The sequence below is a fragment of the Podarcis raffonei genome, chromosome 11 (genome assembly GCF_027172205.1).
Source record: "Podarcis raffonei isolate rPodRaf1 chromosome 11, rPodRaf1.pri, whole genome shotgun sequence".
Lineage (NCBI taxonomy): Eukaryota > Metazoa > Chordata > Lepidosauria > Squamata > Lacertidae > Podarcis > Podarcis raffonei.
The window spans coordinates 16,730,527-16,743,513 of NC_070612.1; the positions used below are offsets into that span (position 1 = coordinate 16,730,527).

Here is a 12,987-nt window from a genome sequence, read left to right on the forward strand (position 1 = left end):
CTATCTTACAACCACTCCTAAAGAGTTCTGAAAAATTCAATATGGGTTATTCATTCGGCCTTCTCGATTTTCAGTGTACTGAGGAAGCAGTGTGGTATACAGGTTAGAGTGTTGGACTGGGAAAGACCAGGGTTCAAGTCCCCACTCAGCCATGAAATCCACTGGGTGACCTTGGTTCAATCACCATCTCTCAGCCTAACCTACCTCAAAAAGCTGCCCTGATGATAATATGAGTTGGGGGAGAACAAAGTATGTCGCCTTAAGCTCCTAAAATCTATATCCCACCTTATGAGAGAAAATAATTTTAATGTTGCATGCAAGAGATTTGTCCAAAGTGGTCTTTAATTAGTAAGTGATCAGTTTACAAAATAAGCAAATAAACACATTCATGACAAAAAATTCAAACTTGTTTCATTCTACTGAGCTAGGGTCAAAATACTTTAATAAGAACTAATGACAAATTGATTCTGTTTTTTAAAGCATGCAGAAAAATTGCTGATATACTTTAAAACATGAAGATTTTCATTCGTGCAAACTAAACAAGCCTACATAGTAAAAAATAGTATATTCCTCATTCTACAAACTCCATTAAGTAAAAGTACTTGAATTTAGCCAACATACCTAACCATTCATACAGGATGAGTAAATTACTTTATAGACAATTCAATTTAATTTACTTGTAGATCACCCAAAGCATACAAATCAAGATTTGAGCATTTATAAGGACAAAGAAGGCAAAAATTCAGAACTATTATTCTTCCTAAAGTGGATGCACCAGTTGGCAACTAATTTTAACAATTCAGAGGTCATGTTGTTATAATGGAACAGCTATGTATATGCACTTCCATATCTGTATTTCCATACTGGATGTGGTGCTGTGCGCAGACTAGGTGTGCTTCTGATTTTTTGTTATGAATGAAGGAGCTCAGGAGCACACATGAAGTTCCCAATGACTTCTGAATCAATTTGAAAGAAGAAAGTAGACCCACAGGCCTGTATGCTGAACAAATCCATACAAGTGTGAAGCCACATTGATTGGGGCCAAAGGCTGTAATCATCACAGCATTCAGCTATCTGGAATAGGATTTCAGATTTCAGTGGCAACAACAACAACAAACTCATAAGGAAGCATGCCTAACCTTTCTCATACCGCTTCATAGATTTAGACCCCAGCATACTGGTTTCAGAAAGGGCCCCGAAGTACGTTACCATGTTGTTCCAAAGGATAGAGAAAGCAAAGAGCAAAATTTGTCTTAAAATGTTAAGTCTATTTGGTTTCAAAAAGAAGAAACCCTGCAAAAGTGGAAAAGCGTTGATGATCCCCATGGAGTGCTCCATTGCCCATCCGCAGCCAAACTTCATCTCCCTTAGCAAGTTTAAGCACTGCGCTATTGCTTGATGAGTCAGTTTTACCTTTTGATTCATAGCTAAGAATAAAGAGAAGACAACAGGTCAACTTTCTATCTGCACATTATTATTTTGAACCAATCCCCCACTGTGAAAATAGGAGTCTAGTTTATTGATTTTACTGATTCTGTTATTTTAATCAAGCCTTTTGTTTCATTTGTAACATGCCCTAGGAACTTACGAAAGGTTGGAGAAAAATTAAAAAAATTAATGGGGGTGTTCAGGACCCGGTATCCCACTGAGTCCCACTGCTCATCTGTAATCCCCCTTTCCTAGTGTTGCTTTGCAGTACTGAAGCAGCAGGTTAGGCGTTTAGGAGCATTAATTGCCTAGTAATGTAAAGTTCCAGCTGCAATCTTATTCAAACAGAATATTTGATTTAAGGCAAGCATCCCTAAACTCGGTCCTCCAGATGTTTTGGGACTACAGTTCCCATCGTCCCTGACCACTGGTCCTGTTAGCTAGGGATGATGGGAGTTGTAGTCCCAAAACATCTGGAGGGCCAAGTTTGGGGATGCTTGATTTAAGGGCAAACCTGCCATTTTCAAAAATAGGCAGCCATACACCAGGTTATATTGTCAATTTAGCCCATGGCTGGCTGTTCTTTGTGGCCTCAGCTCTCCTACCAAGGTCTTGTACATCACCTGCAACCTGACTGAATGTGGGACTTTGAAAGCCAAGTACGTGCTATCCCACTGGACAAAAATTTGGAAGTGTACGAAGTCCAGAAATGCCAGTCAACTCACCTGTATAAGCTGAAAACTGTATTGCCATTGTGCATTAAATAAACATATACTTCCTCCACATCCTCATGCTTCATCATGTTGAAGGTGAAGAAATACACTCCTGAAAAACGATCATATAACTGATTAAATTGTTTTCAGATGGGACAATTCTTACACAAGTTACTCCCCTGGCAAAGAATGTAACATACAAAATGTTTCTGCATATGTCCACTTCCAAGAAAACATGGGTACTAACTATTAAGAAACTGGTTTTGATTCCTTGCATACCAGTCCCTCTCTGAAACCTGTATCCTTGCCTAATGATCTGAATTCTGTGAAGCCACAATGACTTCAATCAAAATAAAAATGGAATATTGGGTGAATCAGTGATCCATAATATATTGTTAGAGATGTAAATTGCATTTACTCTACTTCTTTCCTCAGAAAATAACACCCTATGCCAATTCCAATTGTATGCATAATTACTCAGAAGACCCTCTTAGTTCAGTAAGATCAATTTCCATGGTATGTACAATTCTGGCCGTAATCAAGCCAGTACAGTGGTACCTCGGGTTACATATGCTTCAGGTTACATACGCTTCAGGTTACAGACTCCACTAACCCAGAAATAGTGCTTCAGGATAAGAAATTTGCTTCAGGATGAGAACAGAAATTGTGCTCCAGCGGTGCGGCAGCAGCAGGAGGCCCCATTAGCTAAAGTGGTGCTTCAGGTTAAGAACAGTTTCAGGTTAAGTACGGACCCCCAGAACGAATTAAGTACTTAACCTGAGGTACCACTGTATTAAGAAGTCTGGCTGATATTTCTATAGAATCTTCTATTCTTTATACTTACCATTCACGGGTGCTCCAAATCGACCAGTCATCACGTCAAAAAAATTTCCAACGTTGGTTTCAACACTGCTGAAGATTATTCCACTGTTCTGGTTACTGAAATGGGTTGCCATTGAAGCCATAAATGCAACCTATACAAATACAGCTTATGTTTAAGCAGTAGTTACCAAGTAGGACAAAGACAAATTGGAAGGCATGGTTGGCTCAATCCGTTCCTTATGGGCTTCTTCCCCACTTTGGTTTGGGACATATTTGCTTTAATTTCCTAAATGTACATTTAGGACCTAGGCCAGCTCTCAGCAAACTAGTGATAAAAGTCTCATTGGTTTATGTAAGAACAGAACTATTCATGTGCAGAAAATGAGACATGTAGACACGTGACTGCAGGGTAAACAGCTTGGTTTGAAATTTCACTTTAACACAAAAAGCACTGTAGTGACTGGGTCCCTGGGGGCGAATTTCTGCATCAAGTGCCATCTCAGCCACTGAGCAGTTATGAGGAAGCAGGAAGAAATGAAGACCTGAGTTGTCTTCAGTTTTGTGCAAGAACTGAAAAATCGCAGAATACATCTGTTGAGCATAAAAGTGACTTTCTCATTTTTAAGGACTAGGAATTACAGAGGCAGTGCCTGGGGGCATCTTGGGTGCCTAATGAAGGCTACAGTTCTAGATAAACTTACTTGAGCATATGTAGGACTTCTAAGTCAATATTGTAGAAGACTAGCCTGCCCTGGAAGTGGGGCTTCAGCACATAATAAATTGTGCAAGTCTACCTAATAAGGATGGTTTGTTTGTTTTATAAAGTTGCAGCATTCAGCTTTTTTGGGGGGGGGGGTGCAGACTTTTAAAAAAATGTTTTTAGTGCAGAGCATCCTCACAAAATGTGGCTTTTGTCTACATAACAGCATTTTGGCATAAACCATTAAAATAAAACCTTAACATTAATTATGGAGGGACTAGAAAAATATGCTAAAATGTCTAAAATTTTAACTTTTACAAATTAGTTAAGCAAAATACAACTGATTCTATTTAATTTATCTGCATTATTTAAGTTGGCTATTGGAATGACAGAGGAGGGCTCAGTAAATTCTGTAAAATCTTTTTGCAGTGTAGAAAGTAAAAAAAAAGGACCTCAAAGAGCAATATTTCCCATTTTCATCACATAGATTTCTCTAGTACCGTCCATTCTGAATTACTAAAAACTGAATTCCTTTTTTGTTCCTACTATGTGCTTTCAGACTGTTATGTTTTGGCTTAATAAGATAAGAAATGAACAAACCTTATGGCCATTTACATGCATTGTTCATGCAAGCCAGGAAAAAAACCAGGATTCCCCAGCTGCTTATAGTTTCCTGTCTTATCAGAATCAAGAAACTGGTTAACAGATTCAAAACAAACCAGAATATTAAACCAACTTCAAACGATGACTTACTGGCTTGTTCCAAAGTGTTAACAAGAGTTTGCTGGTTCTGACTACTTAGGAAACTTCTAGGTTTGTTGTCATCATTTCTCTCAGAAAGGAGGAGATCATATGTCATCATTAAGTAAATATATGATCAGTGAAGTGTGGACTGTCAGTATTGGTGAAAGGATACTATTTGGGGAGACTTTTTCCATTCTCCAGAAAAGATTGCCACTGGACAGAATGGTATGGATCCAGTTTGTGTGCATTCACACGTATTGTTTAGGTGGTGGCACCCAACCCTGTGGACTAGCCTCCTCTCAAAAATTAGGCATACACCAACTATATTGGAGTTTTGGCAAATGACCACTCTGGATGCAACCCCATTGATGTTTCTAAGGAAGTTTACCTGAAGTTCTGGAGGGATGCCAGGGTAACCCTTTTCTCCCTTCGGTCCATGGTGGCCCCGCTCTCCTCTCAGTCCAATGTCTCCCTTGTCTCCTTTGTCACCTTTTGCTCCTTCAGTGCCAGGTGCACCATTATTTCCATTGTTTCCATGGTTTCCTTAAAACGAACAAAGGGATTTTGTGTGTGTGTGTGTGTGGTTTATAGTTTCTTGGTTAAAAGGGCCACCCCTCCCAATTTCATTTTCTACTTTTTTGTCTAGAACAAATGATTTAACAGTAATCCACCTCAAGTCACTTGTTCATGAGTTCAGTTTTCTATTTCTGATTTCTAAGAAGTAGAAAAGCAGGTTGGGCACTGAGAAGAAACTCATGGCTGGAAGAGCGTGTTTTATTAGGGTCTGTGTGGGAGGAAATGTAGAGCAGCAACAGAAACCAGAATGAAGCATGAGAGCAACACCCACTTAAGCCATCCATTCCAACAACACCTGAGGCCTCAGGTTCCTAATCCCTTCACTCATGATATTACAAGAAAGTAAACATTTTCTTGACCAAATATAAAACAGCAATGATGGAAGCTCTCCTTGTTTGGCAATGGGTGAATTCCCTCGAAACAAGCCATATCTTCATGATTATATCTCATACGTTAGTAAGCCTCAAGGCCTAGCATACTGTGGGGTGATGACATCATTGACCACCATTGGCACAATAGGCCTAAGCCTGGGTATAGTGAGAGAGATAACATGGAGCAGGGGCCTTTCTGGACTTGTCCCAGAGACCTGATGGTTCCACAGAAGTCTGCATGAGAGAGACTAAAAAAAATAACACTGCTGAGATTCAGACAGTTCCAATTTTCAGCATCAGTCCCATATGTGGGATACAATTGCTGGGATAAATTTAATCAATCAATTGCTTCTGAAAATACTGTAACAATGGCTAGAGGAAGAATGGGGAATCCTTTTGACCTAGAGGGCCATATCTCTCAAAGTTGTCCTGCAGGGGTGGGGAAAACAGCAGCCAACCATGATTTAACTCCAAACATCATCTGATGTGCAAGTGATGCTCCTGGAGTTTAATCCTGCTTTCTGAAGGGATCTGCTGCGGCTCAACCTACCCCATACTTGATATCACATATAGCATCAGGTGTGGGGCAGGAGGTCGTGGTTTTGAGAGAAATGGCTTTGTGAGTCAATTGAAGAGGCCCGGAGGACCAAATTTGGACCACAAGCCAAAGGTTCCTCACCCCTGGGCTACAGTAAGGATCAATTACTGAGACAACTTGAACCAATTTGACAGTCTCTAAATTAAATAACATGGAAAATGTTTAGAACTTGTATGTGGAACTGAAAATAATGGGTCGTAGCAAATGGTATCCCTTGTGCTGTTGGAAGATTCGTCTATCAGCTTAACAGGAAGGGAGCAGGAATTTCCCATTCCTGCTATAGTCCCATCACCACCTTCCATGATGTTCTTCCAAAGTTCGTCTGGAGGTGGGAGCACACGGAGAGAAGGAATAAGCACAGAATGAACTCAGGCTTGCTAGAGAGGGTAAAAGCAACAAAAAAGGCTTTTATGGGTATGTTCGTAGCAAAAGGAAGAACAAAGAAACAGTGGGGTCACTCAGAGGAGAAGATGGTGAAATGCAAACAGGGGACACAGAAAGGGCTGAACTCCTCAATGCCTTCTTTGCCTCAGTCTTCTCCGATAAAGAAAACAATGCCCGACCTGAAGAATTTGGAGCAAATGATTCAGCAGAGGAAACACAGCACAGAATAACTAAGGAGATAGTATAAGAATACTTGGCTAGTTTAAATGTATTCAAGTCTCCAGGGCCAGATGAACTGCATCCAAGAATATTAAAAGATCTGGCAGATGTGATCTCAGAACCACTGGCAGTCATCTTTGAGAATTCCTGGAGAACAGGCGAAGTCCCAGCAGACTGGAGGAGGGCAAATGTCCCTATTTTCAAAAATGGGAAAAGAAAGGACCCAAATAATTACCGCCCAGTCAGTCTGACATCAATACCAGGGAAGATTCTGGAGCAGATCATTAAACAAACAGTCTGTGAGCACCTAGAAAGGAATGCTGTGATCACCAATAGTCAGCATGGATTTCTGAAAAATAAGTCATGTCAGACTAACCTGATCTCGTTTTTTGACAGAATTACAAGCCTGGTAGATGAAGGGAACGCAGTGGATGTAGCCTACCTTGATTTCAGCAAGGCATTTGACAAGGTGCCCCATGATATTCTTGTAAAGAAGCTAGTAAAATGCGGTCTTGACTATGCTACCACTCAGTGGATTTGTAACTGGCTGACTGACCGAACCCAAAGGGTGCTCATCAATGGTTCCTCTTCATCCTGGAGAAGAGTGACTAGTGGGGTGCCACAGGGTTCTGTCTTGGGCCCGGTCTTATTCAACATCTTTATCAACGACTTGGATACTGGACTCAAGGGCATCCTGATCAAATTTGCAGATGACACCAAACAGGGAGGGGTGGCTAACACCCCAGAGGACAGGATCACACTTCAAAACGACCTTGACAGATTGGAGAACTGGGCCAAAACAAACAAGATGAATTTTAACAGGGAGAAATGTAAAGTATTGCACTTGGGCAAAAAAAATGAGAAGCACAAATACAAGATGGGTGACACCTGGCTTGAGAGCAGTACATATGAAAAGGATCTAGGAGTCTTGGTTGACCACAAACTTGACATGCGCCAACAGTGTGACGCGGCAGCTAAAAAAGCCAATGCAATTCTGGGCTGCATCAATAGGAGTATAGCATCTAGATAAAGGGAAGTAATAGTGCCACTGTATTCTGCTCTGGTCAGACCTCACCTGGAGTACTGTGTCCAGTTCTGGGCGCCACAGTTCAAGAAGGACACTGACAAACTGGAACGTGTCCAGAGGAGGGCAACCAAAATGGTCAAAGGCCTGGAAACGATGCCTTATGAGGAACGGCTAAGGGAGCTGGGCATGTTTAGCCTGGAGAAGAGGAGGTTAAGGGGTGATATGATAGCCATGTTCAAATATATAAAAGGATGTCACATAGAGGAGGGAGAAAGGTTGTTTTCTGCTGCTCCAGAGAAGCGGACACAGAGCAATGGATCCAAACTGCAGGAAAGAAGATTCCACCTAAACATTAGGAAGAACTTCCTGACAGTAAGAGCTGTTCGACAGTGGAATTTGCTGCCAAGGAGTGTGGTGGAGTCTCCTTCTTTGGAGATCTTTAAGCAGAGGCTTGACAACCATATGTCAGGAGTGCTCTGATGGTGTTTCCTGCTTGGCAGGGGGTTGGACTCGATGGCCCTTGTGGTCTCTTCCAACTCTATGATTCTATGATTCTAAGTGAAAATCACTTCCTTCCACTGATGAGGACCTCTCCGCGATCAAAGAACCTTCAACTAATGCAAGGGACACCACTGGATACAACCCTTATCCTTTTTAGTTGCATGTTCTTTGAAGTTCATGATTAATTACATGAAGATGCACATCATTTTCTATGTTGAGATACCAAATTGAAGGGATTGTAGGTACTGCTTTTTAAGTTAATGTATTGTATAATCTAAAAAATTACACCATCCTTTATTAGGTTGCCAAATCCCATGCCACTTCAGTCATCATTGGACATTTCTGTGCTTATGACCGAAATCATATACCACACTTTTATGGAATGAAAAGTTGGTGGCTGGTTCATATAATAAGCTCTATTCATCACTGTTGGTTTATACCAAAGGAACCACGCAATTTGTACTACTTCTTTTTTTGCCATCCAAAGCTGCTTATAGAAGCACTTTTATGCAACTATGTCATACTTTTATTACTGGAAATTCTTATTGCTAAAGTACCAACAAAGAGCTAAAGAAAGTCTGCTGCACTATATGGACAGGATGTCAGACCTACTGCTGCTGCCAATGGCTTGTGGTGTGGGCGGGGGGGGGGGGGGAGGGACAGAAGAACAGTCTGGTTGCTACTTGCATGTTGTGCAAACACTCGCTGTTGCATAAACTGAGCTTTTAGGGCCAGAGCTGCATGGTTGTTAGCAAGACAATGCAAACAAAAACTCCCGACCCACTTTCCCAAGCATGCATCTGGCATAAGGACTGCAGGAATGAGCTGGGAGGTGGATAAGGAAAAGAACAAGGCAAGGTCTATCACTGCACCAGACATTCCAGCTCCATAGGAGTCTAGGAGTTTGGTAGGAGCATAGTGCAGCACAGTATGCCTGCTGTTATCTTACCAGCCCTCCAACAACCTGAAGCACTAATGTTTATGCAACTTAAACTCTAAGTTCCTTTACCTGGCATTCCAGCAGGCCCAGGGGGCCCTGGTGGGCCTTGATAACCCCGAAATCCAAAATCCCCCCGGCAGCCACATTCTGGTGGGCTTTGAGGTCCACTGTGTATAGTCTGCTAATACAAAATTCAGGAACAAAAACATTTTATAGAATATATCCACTGCTGCACATAGATGCACACATACAACAAGGTACTAATCTCCCACATCTACAGCCATGCTATTTTGTGTGTGCCAGATAGATAGGCCTGCCTTTCTTGGTTCTTCTGTTGTAAGCTGTTTCCTTTCAGGCCATCAGTGATTGGCCTGTCAGGTTCTTTGTCAATAATCTACAGTGGAAATCCACATCTCAGCAAAAATATATGTGCAGCAGAAGTGCTAGAGAGAGTACTTCAAGAAATGGCCCAAAGAGATGGAGTTGGTTGGGAACATTTACAAATAAGTTTCTAGTCAGTGGAAGCAGCTTAATGGACTGATTGATACTGCTTTGAAACTGACCTTCTTGCATCCATGCTTACTATTTGCTGCCTGATCATTGTGTGTGTGTATGTGTGTACATTCGCATTGTGCAAAAGAGCATTGTGTTGTAGAGGGTTTCGGCTAGATGACTCTTGCAGTCCCTTCCAACTCTACACTTCTATGATAGAGACACTGCTAAATGCTCAAGGGAGGTGTGTATTTGTGTGTAGGAAATACAGGCAATAACTGGGATCTGCTGGAAGCCAATATAAATTTCATGAGCATGCATTCCTTGAACAATTTTTCTGTGTTCAATCAGAGCAGATGCGGACACCGTTGCACCAGATGGAGCAGCCATGAAATTTGAACTTAAGCTTGGATTTTAAATTGACAGTTTGCACTTGGGTAGAGATAGTCAAGCGCTATGCATGGTAACCAGAACTGAAGGGTGAAAGTACATTTAAATTGCCTTTTCTTTTCTTTTTTTAGCAAAATACATGGGAACAGCTGTTGGGAAAGGATTGGTTCCCAGCTTTTGCTGAGAAAAGCACATTCAAAACTGATGCAAGGCGTGTGTGTTTTCTAATCTGCTTGCCTTGTTGCACTTATCTGAACTAATCTCCATGTGTTGAACAACAGCTTCCTTTGTTAATTACTTGTCTGTATTTGCTATCTGAAAATCCTTCAGTTGGTCATTAATATTTGTGCAGGCAGTTCCACTAATCAGTACAGATACAAAAATGTCAGGAGGCATGAAAACAACCAGTCATTAGCTTCTTGCCTTCTAAATTAGCCTTAGGAGCCAAGAGCAGAATCTGGAAGAATTAGAATATTTGCTGCCATGTCTTTCTTACCATCTATATTAGGGCCATAGTACATAACACATGCAAGTGCAGCCCAAAAGTCCTTTTTGCAGAGAAGTGCATGGGGTGGTTAACCCTTTCCCTGCCCTTCCTCTGAATATTTCCTTCCTCTTAATATTCGATCACATGTGGCTCTTCTCCCATAGAGGTTTTCCCAAAACATATCTCAATCCACAATCCAATTAAGTCAAAGTATTTGGATTGAAGACATTTCAGTACCATTGACATCAATGGAGCTAAAGTCAGTTTTACTTTAGAAAACTCTTTTGCTTCGGTTAAATCCGGTTGTGAAGCATCCAGATTTTTACCCTCTTGGTTGACTTCACAGTCCATACAAACTGATGTTATAGCTCTTGCAAGTACTATTCCAAACGTGGCAAAAGCGTTCAGACCTCCTTGCCTCAGACTTTGTTGCAGATATCACTTCCATTAGAGGCTGGACTGGCTTCAACAGTTAACAGAATGTTTTGAGTACAAGTAGTGGTTCTGCATTTATGGAGGTCTGAGATGAACTAAATTCATGAGGTTAATCCTTAAATATGTGCTGTTAATTTTTCCTTAAAAAATATAAAACTGCTAAGATGTCTATGGTGGTATACTTTAATCCAGGGATAGGGGTTGATGCTGTTGGGCTCCAACTCCCATCAGCCCCAGTGACTATGTTCAATTGTTAGGGGTGATAGGAGCTGAGGTCCAGTATGGTCCAGAAGGCTGCAGGAACCTTATCCCTGTTTTAATTTCTCCTGCTGGATGAAATAAATGTTTCTGATTATTGTGTCACTGCGCAGGCTTCATTGTTATAATTTTAAAAACAATATGTATGTCTTACTGTTCACCACTTTGAGGATTCTCCCCCCCCCCCATTGATAATTAGGCAAGTTTCTCGGTAATTAAATAAATAACACTTAAAAGAAAATAACCAGTATGTATTTATATAAATAAAGTGTATTTATATGTGCACAGTGTTGAACTGTCTAACCTACTGCTCACTTGAACTAGAGATCATATTTTAAAGCCAATTTTAGTTGCATTGGTCATCTTAACTGAAAGTCAGATGAATCATAATAGCAATTAATAATAGTGAAACATACAAAATATATCTCTAATGCAAGGCTAACTGAGTTGAGGATGGAGTCAAGAACATGTTAAATCATCTCATACTAACTGAACAATTTTCTCTGTGTTAAAAATCACCGGTACATCAGCCTTTTGGTTTTTCTTCACCACTCTTACACAGCAATCCTATAAAGCGCTGCTCAGGATCAAGCTCCATTTTCAACAGGGCTTACTCACTATTAAGTGTGTATAGGATTGCAGCCTTAATTATATAAAATGCATTGCAAACTCCTGAAGAATATATTTACCCCCCAAAATTATACAATATTTCATTTGTCTGACCTGGTTGATAAAGAATTCAAATGTTTGCACATTGTACAGAATTTGCATATTGAATGAATAGGAACTTTTATACCCTGGATTTTCAATAAAACTGTAGTTTGATATAGCCAAAGTTATGCAAGCCTTATTCATTTAAATGGGAATTAGAAGCACTTAACTTTGGCTGGATTGCAGCCTTAGGCTGCAGTCACACTAGGCTGGGGAGTAAGCTCCATTGAATTCAGTAGGACCTACCTCTGAATAATCATGCATAGGATAGGACTGTTAGCATGTTCAAAATACCCTGATACAGTGAATGAGAAAATTAATGTAAAGGCATTTGATTGCATGCAAAAGACAAAGTTTACTCTGAATGAAAAACTGCTGGAAATCCTCTGTAACTATCCTGTCTTACGCTTGCTTGCTTAAACAAATTTGCACAAATAGTCACAGTTTCAGTCTGCATTTTCAATAAACCACTTCTTTAAAAAGTAGTGCTGGTTGTCTCATATAGCAAAACAAAATCCCATTCATTAACTTTCTAAACGTCGTAGAATATTAATTCAGAGTACCTGGACTCTGTTTGAGGTAGTCTGTGCTACATCATCTACCTCTGGTTTCAAGGCATTTTGGTCAGGAGAAGGGCTATTACCATCATCATTCTCAACCGTCCACTCAACAAGTCGACTCCGCTGTCTGAACAATTCCCTGCTGCTGGAACCTTTTTGACCAGTCTGGTGGTGACTTTGCAAGACTTTGGCCACTGGGTTATTATATCTTCTGCTCACCTCCGTGTCTTCATCTTGGCACAGGCAAAAGCGAAGCAACAGAAGCAAAGCCAGGAGACTCCAATTGAGGAAATCCTTGGATGCCATACTATTCAACATAGCAAGGAGTTCAAGTGCCTTTTAACAAGGGAAAGGTCTGCCGTTGCCGTGATGTGGTCTTTCAGGCTATTCCCCAAGCCTGGCAAGAAGACTTGGTTACCACAGCTTTATATGCTGTGTGCAATAAATTATACTATGAAAATGTCAGAGTGGCAGGAACCTTCATCCCAAATCGGTCATGCTTCCTTAAACAACCCAGTCATTATTCACCGCATCCCCCCACTGCAGGGAAAATTGATTTGTATGCTGGAAATGGCCACTGTATTTAATGGGCAGCTGTGGTTCCTATTTGGGGGCACTGACAAATGCTGCT

At 40.8% G+C, this 12,987-nt stretch overlaps 1 protein-coding gene across 2 annotated transcripts; it reads right to left on the reverse strand.

Moving 5' to 3' along the window:
* Positions 1-324: 324 nt before the first annotated feature.
* C1QTNF3 (C1q and TNF related 3) lies at positions 325-12,768 on the reverse strand. Of its 2 annotated transcripts, none has more exons than XM_053408920.1 (6): positions 12,399-12,768; positions 9,093-9,201; positions 4,796-4,950; positions 2,986-3,115; positions 2,154-2,253; positions 325-1,427 (listed from the first exon to the last, which is right to left on the reverse strand). In XM_053408920.1, the coding sequence occupies exons 1-6, from the start codon at positions 12,672-12,674 to the stop codon at positions 1,268-1,270; spliced, it is 930 nt and encodes a 309-aa protein (XP_053264895.1). In that variant the 5' UTR covers positions 12,675-12,768; the 3' UTR covers positions 325-1,267. The 2 variants fall into 2 exon arrangements, with proteins under 2 accessions (XP_053264895.1, XP_053264894.1); XM_053408919.1 differs by having other exon boundaries at positions 12,360-12,768.
* Positions 12,769-12,987: the final 219 nt, after the last annotated feature.